General features: G+C 43.4%; 2 protein-coding genes across 5 annotated transcripts in view; one reads left to right on the forward strand and one right to left on the reverse strand.

Annotated features, from left to right (window-relative positions):
• Positions 1–10,614, reverse strand: part of MR1 (major histocompatibility complex, class I-related) — a 31,518-nt gene extending 20,904 nt beyond the window's left edge. For 2 of the 3 annotated variants that reach the window (XM_024245137.3, XM_024245108.3), the window contains exon 1: positions 10,395–10,614. The gene's annotated coding sequence lies outside the window, so the exon portion shown is untranslated. The remainder of the gene's footprint in view (positions 1–10,394) is intronic. The other variant, XM_024245176.3, reaches the window with a different exon arrangement.
• A 26-nt stretch (positions 10,615–10,640) lies between these two features.
• STX6 (syntaxin 6) overlaps positions 10,641–17,631 on the forward strand; it is a 50,172-nt gene continuing 43,181 nt past the window's right edge. Inside the window, 1 exon segment of one of the 2 annotated variants that reach the window (NM_001133027.1) lies at positions 10,641–10,918. In NM_001133027.1, coding sequence (NP_001126499.1) covers positions 10,884–10,918 — 35 coding nt within the window. In that variant the 5' untranslated portion in view covers positions 10,641–10,883. 2 annotated transcript variants of the gene reach the window in all.

A 17,631-nucleotide genomic window follows, 5' to 3' on the forward strand; every position in this document is an offset into this window, starting at 1 on the left:
GCTTCCCTGGAGCTTAGAATTTTGCTTAAGGGTCAATAAGAAAGAGTCACACAGTTCCCAGGGCTTGGAACTCCCTGCTCTGGCTCCCTATGATGTTGTAGTCTCTATGTCTGAGATAGCAGGTGTCATTTAGATTGTCCTGTAATCTTCAGCTTAGGTCTGTCCTCCCTGCTACTCTAGCACCCAGCACAATAAGCTCAAAACACTTATTGAATAAAAGAAGGCAAGAGAAAGGCCTAAGAGAAGATTCTGAGGGGCAGCCACTCAGCTTGCTCAATCAGCAATCCCCAAGATCAAGCTGTGGCTACACTGTTATAAGGAGCATATGACAAGCTGGAAAACAGAGCTTAAGCTTGTCCGGGGAGCTAGGGAACAGGCCCAGACAGGAAAGAGGAAGTAGACATGAAGGGGAGAGGTGAATGGAGGCAGGGCCATGAGGCAGGCAGGCTTGAGCTGGGTTCAGGGACCTGGGTTTGCCTCCCCACTATTTGACCATGGGCAGAATCCCAAATTGCACCAAGGCTTGATTTCTTCAACTTTAAAAGCAAATCCTGTCATATATTTCACAGAGTTGTTGAAGGATCAGAAGTTCTGTTTATGATGCATTTAGTAGGTAGTAGAACCTTACCTACTAGTTTTCTTGTATGGTAGGTTGAGAATTGTCTGCCCCAAAGATGTCCACATCCTAATTGCCAGAACCTGTGGATATGTTACCTTAAATGGCAAAAACAAAATAAAACAAAACAAAACCCTTGGCAGATATGATTAAATTAAGGATCTTGAGACAGAGAGGCTATCCTGGATTATCTGGTGGACCCGGTGTAATCAGAGGGGCCTTATTAGAGGGAGGCAAAGGGGTCAGAGTCAAGGAGATGTGACAAGGGAAGCAAAGGTCAGAGTGATGCCATTGCTGAAAGAAGGACATGAGCCAAGGAACGCAGATGGCCTCTAGAACTAGAAAAGAAAAGGAACAGATTCTCCTTAGAGCCTCCAGAAGGAACACAACACTTTGATTTCAGCTGATAGGACATATTTTTGGACTTCTGTCCTCCAGAACTTTGAAAGAATAAATTTGCATTGTTCCAGGCCACTAAGTTAGTGGTAATTTGTTATAGCAGCAACAGGAAACTAATAGGTCTACCTTTACCCAGAATAAAATAAGAAGCCAAATAATGAAATTAACATTTGGCAATCTCTCAGCAGCCCCTGGCACCTTCTCTTCTCAGATCTTTGTATTTCTCTCTTCCTTTCCTTTCTGTTTCCTTACATTGTTTTTCCTTTTGTTATTCATTTAACAAATACAGTCACCTGGATTTCTCTTTTGGAAAACTCCCCCAATATTCCCAAATGTCTCTCAGCACTGGAATTCCATGGCCATGTATTTGTTCCTTTGAATTTTTGTTAATATCTTGTTCCAAAATGCATTCCATACCATAACCTGCTGTACTGACATTAAAAAGTAGGTATGAGGCTGGGCACGGTGGCTCACGCCTGTAATCCCAGCACTTTGGGAGGCCGAGGCGGGCAGATCACGAGGTCAGGAGATTGAGACCATCCTGGAACATGGTGAAACCCTGTCTCTACTAAAAATACAAAAAATTAGCCAGGCGTGGTCGTGGGCGTCTGTAGTCCCAGCTACTCGGGAGCCTGAGGCAGGAGAATGGTGTGAACCCAGGAGGTGGAGCTTGCAGTGAGCTGAGATTGTGCCACTACACTCCAGCCTGGGCGACAGAGCAAGGCTCCATCTCAAAAAAAAAAAAAATGTAGGTATGGCAACGATGTCTTTCTTTTTTTTGAAACAGAGTCTCACTCTGTCGCCTAGGCTGAAGTGCAGTGGTGCCATCTCAGCTCACTGCAACCTCGGCCTCCTGGGTTCAAGCAATTCTCCTGACTCAGCCTCCTGAGTAACTGGGATTACACACCCAGCTAATTTTTGTCTTTTTAGTAGAGATGGGGTTTTGCTATGTTGGCCAGGCTGGTCTTGAACTCCTGACCTCAGGATCCACCCACTTTGGCCTTCCAAAGTGCTGGGATTACAGGCGTGAGCCACCACACCTGACCCATGTCTTTCATTTTTAAGTCATTGTATTCTAATTGCAAATTAGTAAATTTAATCCAGAATACAGGGCAAATACATATAAAAAACCCAGAGAGTGATAAGATAAAAATCACCAATCAGAAAAAATTGCTGTTGGCCGGGCATGGTGGCTCACACCTGTAATCCCAACACTTTGGGAGGCTGACGTGGGCAAATTGCTTGAGCCCAGGAGTTCGAGACTAGCCTGGGCAACATGGTGAAACCCCTATCTCTACTAAAAATACAAAAAATTAGCTAGGTGTAGTGCATGCACCTGTAGTCTCAGCTACTCAGGTGGCTGAGGTGGGAGGATTGCTTGAGCCTGGGAGGTCAAGGCTGCAGTGAGCTGAGACGCCAGTGTACCACAACCATGGCAACAGGAAGAAGGAAGGAAAGAAGGAAGGAAGGAAGGGAGGAAAGAAAGAAAGAAAAAGAAAAAAGAAGGAGAGAGAAAGAAAGAGAGAGGAGGGAGGAATGAAGAAAGGAAAAAATTTGCTGTTAACATATTTTAGAGTATTTCTTTTCAGTGGTTTTGCTGACTACATATGTCTGCATATAAGCATACCTTTATTTGTTCATTTTACCAAAAAAGGGTTTTACCTCCTAATAGTATTTTGTAAATTCTTTTCAAATTGATATTTTCCAATATTAATATGCAGTTTTTAATAGAATAGCTTTAATAGTCCTTAAAATTTTTAATAGATTTAATTACACCAAGATCTTCAAGGACAGGTAGGACTGCCCCACTAAGCAGGGAGGTGCTGAGGTAGGGAGAATCCCTCGCATTCTCTTTGTGGAAAAACAAGCCTCACCTCTGAGCAATAGTCTGAACTTAAATCTCAGGCCGCACTTTTCAGAGTGCGTTGTGCTTATCCTGTTGATTATAAATCCCTTTATGTGTTTGGCTTTTAAATACCTGATTTACTATGTGTATTTTAAGGCCCCTCTGAGGAATCTGACTTACTTGCAGTTACTGCAATTCATCCTTAAAAACTAAATGATGAATTATCAAGTTAGCAAAAGGGTCTTGTTTGTTAAATAATATTGTTTTCAACATAATATATTTTATTATATTTAATCAGAAGTTTTCCCTTGGCTATTTCTTTTTTAATTCCGTAGAAGTGTGTGTGTGTGTGTGTGTGTGTGTGTGTATCGAGTTTGATCTGAGCCATTTTCTGTGGGTAGGTAAAATCCATTTGCCAATTTTTGGCCAAGGCTAGTCCTTGTACAAATGGGAGTAGAATACTATAGCAAAGAACATGGGTTCAGGAGTCAAACTTATTTTCAAATGAGGTTCTGACATTTCCTACCTATGTGACCTTTGACCAAATTATTAACTTCTCTAAGTCTGGGATTTCTCATATAGAAAATGGAGGTAATAACCAATTCTGCCTTACAGGATTATTGTGAGGATTCAATGAAATCAGCAGTGGTGGAACCAAGAAGTGACTTGTCACTTGTTGGGGCTTTAGATTACTTTTACTACACACACATAATCACCATCAGCTGTCTTAAGCAATCCCAAATAAATCTATAATTTAAGAAAAGAGGCCGGGTGCGGTGGCTCACACCTGTAATCCCAGCACTTTGGGAGGCCAAAGTGGGCAGATCATGAGGTCAGGAGATCGAGACCATCCTGGCTAACATGGTGAAACCCCGTCTCTACTAAAAATACAAAAAATTAGCCGGGCATGGTGGTTGTCACCTGTAGTTCCAGCTACTCGGGAGGCTGAGGCAGGAGAATGGTGTGAACCCAGGAGGCAGAGATTGCAGTGAGCAGAGATTGCGCCACTGCACTCCAGCCTGGGCGACAGAGTGACACTCCATCTCAAAAAAAAAAAAAAAAGACAGGGGTCTCCCATGCCACCTCAAGTCCCCTAGCCCTGCTGTCCAACCAAATTACATTCTAAAACGTGCCCCATATGGGGATTCTGGAGCTTCTGAAGATAATGCAAGTGTGTCACTGTATTTGTCTGTTTTCACACTGCTGACAAAGACATACCCAAGACTGGGCAATTTACAAAAGAAAGAGGTTTATTGGACTTACAGTTCCACATGGCTGGGGAGGCCTCACAATCATGGCTGAAGGCAAGGAAGAGCAAGTCACATCTTACGTTGATGGCAGCAGGCAGAGAGGAGCTTGTGTAGGGAAACTCCCCCTTATAATACTGCCAGATTTCACGAGACTTATTCACTATCACGAGAACAGCATGGAAAAGACCTACCTCCATTATTCAATTACCTCCCACCAGGTCCCTCCCACCACAACACGTGAGAATTCAAGATGAGATCTGGCTGGGGACACAGCCCAACCATATCAGTCACTTAGCACAATGCCTGGTACATAGTATGGAAACATTAGCAATCACTAGTACTATTATTGCAATGACCCAGTTTACCAACACAGATTGATTTTTCTTTCCTTACACATAGTCACATTCATAAAGGATGATAAAGAACATACCTCCCTTCCTACAGTGGTTCAAATCCACCGTCTTGTCAAGAAATTCACTGAATTCCAATAACATATTTCAGCTTTTTAGTACTCACCAATTTCCATTCATTCAGACCCTCCTAACTTGCCTTATTCTAAACAGGATTTAAAACTGCTTTTTTTTTTTTTTTGAGACAGGGTCTCACTGTCACCTAGGCTGGAGTGCAGTGGCATGAACATGGCTCACTACAACTTCTGCCTCCTGGCTCAAGTGATCCTCCCACCTTACCCTCACGAGTAGCTGGGACCACAGGCATGAGGCACTACACTTAGCTAATTTTTGTTTTTTTTTTTTGTAGAGATAGGGTTTTGCCATGTTGCTCAGGCTGAAAACTGCTAACTTTTGATGTACTTTTTCATATGTGGTCACTTGCCTTTTCACTTCTCTTTTATTAATTTTTCTTTTCTTTTTAAAAAACTTTTTGTATTTCTGATTATCCAAGTAAATATTTCATTGTAGTAGTTGACAAACTTTAAATACATTTCTTTTTTTCTACATGTAAAAATTTTCTATGTACCACAACATTTTAATGTATAAGAACAGAGCTGAAATTGTATCATATGTATAATTTTGTGTCTTGCTATTTTTACTCAAGCCATTCCTATGTCATTACATACTTTTAAACAACATTTCTAATGACCACCAAATGGATGTCCCACAAATTCTCCATCATTCCTTAGTGCTGAATATGTAAATTGACTGGAATTCCTCCTTGTTTATTTTAAATCAGTGTATACAGGGTGACAATGGTGGAGGTGTTGGTAACAAACAAGAAGAGGAAATAAATCATGGCCAGTGTGTTTTGGATATGTGTATGGATATTTTCTGTGGTTGGAGGTAGGAAACATAGACAGTCATAGCCAGATCAATGGAACTTAAGTGGAATGTTCTGGAACATGTACATGCATATCGGGGTTTCTAAAAGGTTGGATAATGATGAAGAGTATGATATCCTATATCTATGTTAACACTTTTCTCCCTTTCTTTACCTTGTTTCAAGAAGGATTTAGGGTGAACTCAACAAAAACAAAACAACTCAATCAAAAATGGGCAAAGGTCTTGAATAGACATTTTTCCCCACCCCGCAAAAAAGATATACAAATGGCCAATAAGCACATGAATAGGTGCTTAACATCACTAATTATTGAAGAAATGTGAATCAAAACCATAATGAGATACCACCTCACACCTATTAGTACAACTACTATAAGGGAAAAGAAAACCCAGAAAATAACAAGTGTTGATGAAGATATGAAGAAACTGGAATGCATGTGTCTTTTAGTAGGAATGTAAAATGGAAAACAACATGACTGTTCTTCAAAAAAATTTAAAATAGAATTACCATATTATCCAGCAGTTCCACTTTTGGGTATATATCCAAAATAATGGAAAGCAGGATCTCAAAGAGATATTTGTACACCTGTGTTCATAGCAGCATTATTCATTATAGCCAAAAGATGAAAGAAAGCCAAGGGTCATCCACTGATGGATGAATGGACAAGCACAATGTGGTATATATACAATGGAATATTAGGCTTACAAAGGAAGGAAATTCTGCAGTATGCAGAATGAGTGAATGAACCTTGAAGATATCATGCTAACTGAAAGAAGCAAATCATAAAAAGACAGATCCTGTATGATTCCACTTATATGAGGTACCCAGAGTAGTCAAATTCATAGAGACACACAGTAGAATGGTGGTTGCCAGAGACTGTTGGGGGAGAATGGGGAGTTGTTTAATGGGTATAGAGTTTCAGTTCTGCAAGATGAAAAGAGTTCTGGACATTGGTTGCACAACAAGGCAAATATATTTAACACTACTGAATTGTACACTTAAACATGATTAAGGTTGTAAATTTTATGTTATATGTATTTTACCACAATTAAATTTTTTTTTTTTTGAGTTGGAGTCTCGCTCTGTCACCAGGCTGGAGGGCAGTGGCGTGATCTTGGCTCACTGCAACCTCTGCCTCCTGGGTTCAAGCGATTCTCCTGCCTCGGTCTCCCAAGTAGCTGGGACCACAGGCATGCACCACCAAGCCAAGCTAATTTTTGTATTTTTAGTAGAGATGGGGTTTCACCATGTTGGCCAGGATGGTCTCGATCTCTTGACCTCGTGATCTGCCCGCCTTGGCCTCCCAAAGTGCTGGGATTACAGGTGTGAGCCACCATGTCCGGCCTCATAAATTTAAAAAATAAAAAATTATTCCCATATATGATCCAGTTGTTCCTTACAACAACCTAGTGAAGGAGCAGGCTGAGTGTCATTATTTCAGAGTAGGGGAGATCCCCTTGTAGGGGTGTCATGGCATTCCCGCAGCTTCTAGGGGCAGGGGGTGGCTACCCACTGCAATCCCTCTCAGGTCTATCCTGGCATCCCCAGCAATATGGTTTGCTCCTTTCTGATCCTCAGCTCATTTGGCTGCCTGTGCCTTATTCTCTGTGTTGCCATCTCCTTATTTCTGCAGAAGATGCATTGCAGGACCCAGTGTGCTCCCTTCCTCATTCACTCTCCTAACTTTGGAGACTCACTCAGGAACCAGAGGTTCTCCTGGCCGCCCACTCAGAACTCTACAGAAAGGTCAGAGTTGGCATGTCAACTTCCCCAAGAAAAATGAACAGAAGTTAAGTCCAATTAAGAGTTTTGGTTTGAGGAGTTCTGACAAATGATACTCTCATGTAACACACACTCCGTCAAGATACAGAGCATTTCTAGTACCCAAGAAAGTTTCCCTTCCCAGTCAAACTCTCTCCCCCAAAACAACCACTGTTTTGATTTTTTATTCCCTGAGAAATTTAAATTATTCTTTTGGGTTAGGGGTGGGGTAGGGGTGGGGGTGTGGGAAGAGATGGGTTTTTGCTGAGTATTTTTCCCAAGCTATTGTTTATGCCAGGACGTGGGTCCTATTAAATGAAAAAAAAAAGACAGAAAGAAATAACTTCCTTTGTTTCTCCTTGCATTTTAGCCATAGCTTCCCTTTCCTTGGGGGCAGTGGAGGCCAAGGTCTAGTTCGAGAGAGGGTAAAGGAGGGTGACGCATTAAAGAAAGGAACACCTACACACACACACACACACACACACGCACATTTTATATCTCAACACTCCACTATCTCCATCGTTGGTGCTTTTTCTAATCCCCTAATTATGGGAATTTCCCAAGCCTCTGTCCTCTATCTTCTATTACTACTTATAAAACTCTGACCTGTCACATGTGGTCCAATTAAGAAATTCATGGAACAGATAATAAGAGGCCGTGTCAGACACTTAGGTGGTAATAACATTAATGTAGTATCCTGTCCCTCCAGGAGTTTACTGTTTGGTGGGGACAACTGACATGCTAACAGCTAATTTACATTCACCCTAAATCAAATTCTCCTCTTGTGTTCTCTTTCTTGATGGTTGGAACCAACACTACCCATTTACTACCCCAGAAGCCTTCCTCCCTCTTCTTTCATCAATTCCCCCATACCCTGAACCAATCAGTCACCAAGTCTACTAACTTTGCCTCTAAAGTATGTCTCAAATGCATCACTCTTCTCCACCTTAGTTGTCACGAGCCCAGCTCAGGATACCCTCACCCCTCCTCTGGACCATGACCTCCTAGCCACTGAAGCATCTGTCTCAAATGCCATTCTGACCCTGTCAATTCCCTCAGTTCCCAAGGGGAACTGTCCATAGGAAGCATCCACTATTCTGAACATCACAAACAAGGGCCCCGATAATCTGACCCTGTCCACCTCCAGGCTTAGCTCCTGCTGCCCCCATCCTTGTCCTTCTACTCCAGGAACATGGCCCCCTTCTCCCGGTTGCTTCTAGTCACTGCTTAGGAACCCCCCGCCCCAGCCCCGAAAACACACAAATATACTGGTATCTTGTGCTGTGTTTCTATGGCAACCTGTGCCCTTCTCTCACTGTGCGTGCCTCCCACCAGTCTGTCTCTCCCACCAGTCTGACAGTTCCTTGAAGGCAAGAACCAACCCTTGTTCATGCCTGTGTCCTCATTGCTTAGCACACAGTAGGAGCACAACATGTGTCAGGCACTGTTTTAAGCACTTTTCACACATCACCTCATGACACTCTATGAGGAAGCTATTATTACGGTGTCTGTTTCACAGTTGAGGATAGTGAGAGATGAAGCAGCTTGCCTGAGATGCAACAGTCAGGAAGCAGCAGAACTCAAGCAATCGGGCTCCAAGGATGGCTCTTCAACACCATGCTCACCTGCCCCTCAATTTACAGGTGCTTGTTGAATGAATGAACGATGACCTGTTTTCACCTCCCCAGCTAAGCAAATTAAACAGTTCTCTCCCAATAAACATTAGCAATCACTATTACTGGACACTGCTTGCTTTCCCCGCATCTGCCTTCCATCATTTGCTCCTCCAGGGATTTTGGCTTTCACCTCTCTCTTCTCTCTCCTCCCGAAACCCATTCAGCCCCTCATGATGTCTAGGTGTTTAGTCTTGTTTTCCTTTTGAAACGTCTGTCAGATTCACTCCTTCTTCTCTGTTCTCAATCGTTGTCATCCTGGTCTGGACCTCATCCCTTCGGGCCACATGACCTTAGCAGCATCCTTACTGGTTTTCCTGCTTCAGTAACTTAGTCCTTTGGGATCTTGATGTTTACACACATTTTTATTTAACCATCACAACAACCCATGAACTAGCTATTATTATTTATGTTTTATAGATGAGGAACTGAATGATAGAGCCAAGATTTAAACGGGGTTTGTGTTGCTCCAAGGACTGTGCCATCTCCAGACTGGTGACCTTGGGCAAGTCACTTAACCTCCGAGTCTCAGATTTCTCATTTATAAAATGGGCATGATAGCAGTAATTACCACATTGTAAGAGCAACTGAGATAACACTTAACACCCTGCCTGACACACACACAGTAAGTGCTCAATGATTTTCAGCAATCAAAGTCCACAGTCCCCATCCACAAATTTCACAGCATATCTAGCATATGAGTTGGTTAATGGTTCTGGGCAAAATGTTTTCTGGAATAGTTCTTGAACCACAGTGAGAGGAAGTTGTCATACCCGGCCCCTTCTTTATTCCTCGAAGGTGCGCTTTCCTGGGAAGCACCATATGCTGTATGAAAAATTACTTTACATGGTTATTTGCAGAATGTACAGCAACAGAAAGTACACCCCATCTGGTGGAAAGTGCACAGAATCTGCAGTTCTGCCCTGTCCAGGCTGTGTGACTACAGGAAGTCTTGAAGCCTCTCTGAGCTTATTTTCTCATCTGCAAAATGAGAAAAATGGATGATGTGGTGGCTCACGCCCGTAATCCCACCACTTTGAGAGGCAGAGGCAGGAGGATCATGTGAGCTCAGGTGTTCAAGGCCAGCCTAGGCAAAATACTGAGAGCCCCATCTCTATAAAAAATTTAAAAATTAGCCGGGCGTGGTGGCGCTCACCTGTAGTCCCAGCTACTCGGGAGGCTGAGGCCGGAGGATCGCTTGAGCCCAGGAGGTCAAGGGTGCAGTGAGCTGTGATTGTGCCACTGCACTCCAGCCTGGGTGACAGAGAGAGACCCTGCCCCCCAAAAAGGGGGAGGGGGGAATAATACTTTCCCCCAAAGGATACTGAGATGATGCATACACAACCTTTAGTACACTGTCCAATACAAAGTAAGACCTACTTAAAGGATCTGCGTAACATCATAATCAGATACTATGCTTCATTTTAAGTCGAGGACCAGATAGATTTATAAATTACATACTGTCAAAATTAAGTATTAAAAGTAGAGGAAAGGTAAGAGGATTTTGCAAATCAGGTACAACTACAGCTTATCCTGAAAAGCCGACTGCCTACCTCTGAGGGAACAATCCGTTCCTCACCCTCAAGCTTGAGGAGCGGGCGGTAGAAGTCTGCCCACCTCCACCGCCTCGAGGTCTCCGCCTCCAGGGCCGAGGGACGCAGGCCCAAGCCCCGCCCACTGGGGGGGGGGGAGGCCCTGGTCACGTGAGCGGGGTGCGGAAGTCGTGCTTCAGGCGGCGTTCGTGATTGGCCGCGGCCGAGGGTCCCGGGGGTGGGGTCAGGCCCTCCGACGCTTCGGGAGGAGCCGGGACTGGAGGCTGCCTAGGGGGCCGGCGCCCGAGTCCGGGATTCGGCCAGTGGTGCTTAGCAGGTGCTGGACCAGCGGCCGTCCCGTGCACCTGGCCTGCGCGCGTTCCCGCTGCTCGGCTTCCCCCAGACTAAGGCGCGGGCAGCTGCGGGAACAGGCAGGGTGGGCGGAGGGAGGCCGGGAGGCACGGGCGCCCTGTGCGCGGAGGAGGTGGAGGAGGCCGGGGCCGGGACGCCATGTCCATGGAGGACCCCTTCTTTGTGGTGAAAGGGTGAGTGTCGGCCGATGGCTCCACCGGAGGAAGAGGTGGCGGTGCTGCCTGCCCGCACCTCCTAGGTCTTCTCGCGGTAGGGGGAGGGGAGGCAAGTTGGAGCTGGGGAGGGGGGACAGTGGAGACGGCTTAGTCTTGAGGGCCATGACCAAGCGTCCAGAGACGTTCCCTCCATCCCTACCTGGACCGTGAAGCCACTGTCCCCAGCCAAGCCCCTGGTGGTGGGGGGCCCTTTTTGGCCTGTGCGCTGCGGTGCAATTTATTTGGGGGCCGAGGGGCTCAGCAGCTCTGCAGGTGGGGAAGGAGACACGCGGGTCCTGGCTCACACTGGCCGTCTAGTCGAGCATGGGACCTTGCTTCGAAGGAGCGAAAACAGCATCTGGGCAGGAAAAGGGAAATGGCCCTCCTGAGCTTTGTAGTTCGCGTTGACGGGGGTGAGCTCCATTGTCCATTGAGTTTGGAGCGCTCGTCCGCAGACTGGCAAGACCACAACAAGCCCAGAGGCGTCTGAGCACGTTTGCTGGGAGGGAGGCGGGGGCGGGGGCCGTTCTGGGAGGCTGGGGAGCAGGGCACCGGAAGACAATTCAATGGGGGAGTTTTTACTGAGTAATGTGAGGAGAGGAAAGCAGTCGTTCATACTGTGATGATTTGGAAGGAAAACAAAATGAAACAAGCCAAACCAAACTTTCCTCAGCTTTCTATTAGCAACCGGAATTTTCTCACAGTTCTAAAGGAAATGAGTGTTGCTTGTTAACTCCTTGATTTCATCCAGGCTGTTTGACAGGTTTCTCCCATTTCTTCTGCCTTTCAGAATAGAACTGCCTTCTGTTCCCTTATAAGCTGTCCTAACTCATCTTTGATTGCTCGATTGTTTCTTTGGAGATAGAAACTTCAACTGCACTTTGTAATATCCACTTCGTAGCCATTAAACACATGCAAGAAGATCAATTCTGATGTAACTTTTAGTTTCTTATTAGAAACTTGTCAGTTTTCTGTTTTAAATGTCAAACATGAAAAATCTGAAAACTGCAAAGTTTCCGGATCAGTACTTATCACCACAGAATGTCCCTTGCTTTTTACTAGCTGCTGCTAGCTTCGTATTTCTGTAGTGGTGCAAGCTGGCCGTTGTAAAGTCAAGTGTTGTAGAAAATTTAAATGGTATTTTAGGTGAAATACTTCATCGATGATGCAGTAAAATACATTCATACTACTTAATATTTCTCTGGAAAGGTTTTTTTCTTCACCTTACTCTAATTTAGATGGGAAAATGCTGAATTGTAAATTTACTGGTAATATGTGGCTCCCTACCTGGAAAATGTGATATTTGTTAGAAGGATTGCTTTAGGGGTTAATTTTTAAAATAGATGTTTTTTCCTTGATTGAAAGTTCTTAATGCTTAGGTTGGCAAAGGTTATCTCTGGCGGTAGAGATCAGAGATGATCAGAAATTTTTTGTTTGACTTTTTATGGAATTTGTCAAAAGCCTAAATTCTTCTGTCGTCGTGGCATTTTTTTTCTTGATGGTATCCAATACAGTCTACTAATGCTTGCTCACTGATTAAATATCACTACTTTATCGGAACATTGGCTTGGAGTTTTGATTGACTTTTACATCATTTTAGCTCCTGTCTTTAAGGTTCTTGAAGGAAAAGAGATTCTCAGTATCTTCTGCTGTGGAAAGGTAAAGTCACCCATGAAGGTGTATCCAGATTTTTGGGGAGTCATGTACCTGTGTTTATTAAAAGTATCAAAAATGCATTACACAGCATGGAAAAATTAAAGGTGCCTAAATTATGGCCCTTAGCCTAGGAGCTTCTAGTCTAATCTGAGAAACAAATTACCCCAAAATTAAGTAGAAATGACAGGTGGCAAATGAATGAGTGTTGAAGTGAATGCTACAGATGATAAGTGCCCCAGCAGTTCAGAGAAACTCCTTGGGAATTGTTAGGATTAGGAGAGCTTTTGGAGGCAGTAGTGTATCTTGAATTAGGTTTTGAAGATGGGCAGAATTTAGATAATCAGGCCTGTCTCTCTTACCTGGATGCCTGTCAAGAGTCTTTTAATTGTTCTTCCTGCTTCTGGTCTCATTTCCTCTTTCAGCTGTTCAATAGAAGTATAATGCCAGCCATGTACGTCATTTTACATTTTCTAGTAGCCACAGTAAAATAAAAAGGAACAGGTGAAATTAATTCTCATGTAATCTCTAATACATTCAAAATATTCAACATGTGATTAATATAAAGATTATTGATGAGATATTTTACTTTTGTACTAAGTCTTCTAAATCTAATACATATTTTACACTTACTGTACATTTAAATTTGGACATTAAATTTTCATCAGAAATAATTGACCTGTATTTAAAGTTCATTAAATACTCTTTTTTTTTTTTTTGAGACAGAGTCTTGTTCTGTTGCCCAGACTGGAGTGCAGTGGTGCAATCTCAGCTCACTGCAACCTCTGCCTCCCAGGTTCAAGCGATTCTTGTGCCTCAGCCTCCTGAGTAGCTGGGACTACAGGTGTGTGCCACCTCACCTGGCTAATTTTTGTATTTTTAGGACTACAGGCACCCGCCACCACGCCCAGCTAATTTTTTGTATTTTTTAGTAGAGACGGGGTTTCACCATGTTAGCCAGGATGGTCTCGATCTCCTGACCTTGTGATCCACCTGTCTCGGCCTCCCAAAGTGCTGGGATTACAGGCGCGAGCCACCGTGCCCAGCCTACATACTCTTAATTGTTCCAAACATACATAAAAGGTTTTTGATAACTGAATTGCATATCAGTTACCAAGTTTACATTAATTAAAATTTAATTTCTGTCACACTAGCCACATTTCCAGTCAGTAGTTGTATGTGGCTTCCGTGTTGGACAGCACAGTGTAAGCTTTTCTAGAGTCCCAGGCAGGTGTACCCTACTTAATATTATTAAGTGGCTGCTGCTGGCCTGCAGAATAAAGTGCCAACACTTCCTGACCTCACTGATCTAGCCTCTGCTCTCCCTTAGCCTTAGTACTCCAGCAGTGCCAGACTCAATACAGTGACTATGATTGCTGTACTGGATGCTTTTACTCTACACGCACCCACACTGCCTGATTCACCCACGCAGCTTTCTGGAGTCAGTGTAAGCATCTCCCTTGCCTCCAGGAAGTGCTTCCTTTGTCACCCCTAATTATTGGACCTCTTCCTCTGTCTTTCTTTCATTATTAGACTATGAGCTCTGAGGGTTGGGACTGTTTATTTATTTATTTATTTTTTCTGTATTTCCAGCCTACACCTTGAATATATAGTGTAAATGTTGAACACATACTCTTTGTTGGTGGTGGTGATTGTGATGGAATGGTGCCTCATGGGTGAGAACACCACCAGCAAAAGGCCTAAGTTGGGCAATGTGTGTTAGAAATGATCTAGAAGAGCAGCCCAGGTGGAGTAGACAGTTTAGGGAAGTAGTAGTAACAGCTCACATTTAAAGGATGCATCTCCAGTGCCAGGCATACATATAAAGTACTAAGTAAGCACTTCTTATGAATTTTCACTCTGTAAAAACACCCATATGATGAATACTAGCCACATTTTAGAGATGAGAAGCTGAGGAAGTGTTAGAGGGGTTAACTAACTTACCTAGGGTCACACAGCTAACAAGTGGTGTTCTCAGGCTTCAAATTAGAACAACCTGATTTCACACTACTGTCAGTACTTCCCAGTGCAGGTAAAATAGGGTCAAGTTATGTTGGCCTAAGGAGAATCTCATCTTGAGGCCATTACAGATTTTTAAAGCCAGGAAATGACATGAAGTTAGGATTTTAGGAATATTGATTTGGTAGTAGCGTTGGATGCATCAATGTGAGGAAAGATGGAAAAGGAGACCAGTTAGAAAGCTATTGTAACTTATACATGCAGTGGTTAGTGTTTGAATGTTTGAAGCTCCTTTTGGGAGGTTTTGACGTTGTCAATGTCCTGTTCAGAACAGAATCCCACAACAGGGATTGCTCTTTTATCCTTATGAAGTAGGTATTATTATTGTCATCATTTCACAAAAAGGAAAATGAAACTTAGTAAAAAACTTCAACTTTATAAGCTTGTACGTGGAAATGCCAGGATTTATATATTTATTATAAATATATATTATATATATAATATGGTCATTTTAAAAATTGAGATTATACGTTATGTATGGTTTTATGACTTTTTCTTTTCTTTTCTTTTTGGGACAGAGTCTTACTCTGTCGCCCAGGCTGGAGTGCAATGGCAATGGCGTGATCTCAGCTCACTGCAACCTCCACCTCCTGGGTTCAAGCGATTCTCCTCCCACACCCTCCCAAGTAGCTGGGAGTACCGATGTATGCCACTATGCCTGGCTAATTTTGTATTTTTAGTAGAGATGGGGTTTCACCCTGTTAGCCAGGCTCGTCTTGAACTTTTGACCTCAGGTGATCCACACACCTTGGCCTCCCAAAGTGTTGGGATTATAGGCATGAGCCACAGCGCCTGGCCTGTTTTATGACGTTTTCGTCTGTATTTCTTTATATCCTTCAGACTTCTGGGTTGCAGCTTTTAATGACTGCATTGTATTTTGTCATATAAATGTTCATCCTGGAAGATAAATTATATTTATGATCACACTACAATTAATGTGGTGATAAGCCTACTTGTCATAGGTCTGTATTGCTGCTTCTGATTTTCATAGCCTGTATTCCTGGAGCATAATTGCTAATTCAGAGGGCAGGCGCAGCAAAGCGTTTGATGCATACTACCACGTTGTGCTCCAGAATATTCCCCCCTCAAAGTGTTTGAGGGACCCAATTCCCTTGATTCCAGTACTGGGATTTTCATTTAAAAAAATCTTTACTAATCTACCGGGTGAAAATATCATATTTAAATCTTGTAGTCTTCATTTTTGTATTTAGTGAGGACGTACTCAGTGTTTGTTGAGTGAACCCATTTTGATTGTTTAGTTCTGTAGTTTTTTTCCTCCCTTGTTGGCAAGTTTTTAGAATTAGCCTCCTTTTAGAATTTGCAACTTCTAATCAGACAGACTCTGAAGAAAACCATGTAACCTTGCACGTGGAGATAGAGTATAAGTGAGCCACTCCTATGGATAAAAGGCACGAATATCGTGGCTCTTTGCTATTTTATTGCTTTGGAGGTTTTGTGTGTCTGATCAGGATAGTTTTTTTTGTTGGTTTTTTTTTTTTTTTTGAGACGGAGTCTCACTCTGTTGCCCAGGCTGGAGTGCAGTGGTGCGATCTCAGCTCACTGCAAGCTCTGCCTCCCGGGTTCACGCCATTCTCCTGCCTCAGCCTCCTGAGTAGCTGGGACTACAGGTGCCCGCCACCATGCCCGGCTAATTTTTTTTTTGTATTTTCAGTAGATACGGGGTTTCACCGTGTTAGCCAGGATGGTCTCGATCTCCTGACCTCGTGATCTGCCCACCTCAGCCTCCCAAAGTGCTGGGATTACAGGCATGAGCCACTGCGCCCAGCCGAGGATGGTTTTTTTGTTTGTTTGTTTTGAGACAGAGTCTCACTGTGTCACCCAGGCTGGACTGCAGTGGCGCGTCTTAGCTCACTGCAACCTCTGCCTCCTGGGTTCAAGCAGTTCTCCCTGCCTCTGCCTCCTGAGTAGCCCACCACCATGCCCGGCTAATTTTTGTATTTTTAGTAGGGACAGGGTTTTGCTGTGTTGACCAGGCTGGTCTTGAACTCCTGACCTCAGGTGATCTGCCCGCCTCGGCCTCCCAAAGTGCTTGGATTACAGGCATGAGCCACCGCACCCAGCATGATAATAGTTTTATTTCCAGGTTTTTGGCTTGGATTGATGTTGAAATAATGACATAAGTAAGCTGATGAGTAAGATGGTATATGTTATGTTGTGTTCTTTAACCTTCTCTGTCTGCATATCTAGCTTTATTAACACTAGATTATGAGCTCCTCGAGGGCATCATGCATTCTATTCACTGTTGAAAAACTGTTTATTGGTATAGTCACTGTGAAAAAAATAACCCTTGTTTGTTAATTTTGGCCCAGTAAAATTGAATGTAAATCAAATCTAATACTTTCTAAAAAGCAGAATCCAGTGTTTCATTGTAAGAACAACTTTGCAAGCCTTTATTATAAATTTGAGTGTTTAATATTATTTAGCTCCTTAGTTTGGAGAACACTATGCGGATACTTGAAAGATATATTGTGTAAGATTTTGCGGTAGAGTTGAGATGCTGTGGAGATTGAAAAAAAAAGAAATACCCATGCTGGGAATGCTGGTCAATCTGGGGCTTAAAGGAAGTGTCTGCTGAGGTGTAAGGCTCTTCTAGGCTGGGGAAACAACTGAGTGGAAGTCAAGAACCAGGAATGAGAAAGATAAAGATGAGAAGAAGACCTGCCAACTGAAACAGAATTTGTTTTAGTGAGAAACCATGCTTGATATTAAAGTCAGCCAGTTTGGGTTAGGAGGAGGAGTGGGAGGGGGTTTGAATACCTGCCTGAGGAGTTTAAATTTAATCTGATTTCTATCATAAATTCTAAATCAGGAGGCAGTTTTTAAACTAGCAGTTACTATTCACTTGCTTATAGTCAGCTTTTAAGGGTTCAAACCCAGATCTTCTGATTCTACAAAGAAAACAGATTTGTGGGCCGGGTGCGATGGCTCATGCCTGTAATCCCAGCACTTTGGGGGAGGCCAAGGCAGGCGAATCACGAGGTCAGGAATTCGAGACCAGC

The sequence above is a fragment of the Pongo abelii genome, chromosome 1 (genome assembly GCF_028885655.2).
Source record: "Pongo abelii isolate AG06213 chromosome 1, NHGRI_mPonAbe1-v2.0_pri, whole genome shotgun sequence".
NCBI classification, from domain to species: Eukaryota; Metazoa; Chordata; class Mammalia; order Primates; family Hominidae; genus Pongo; species Pongo abelii.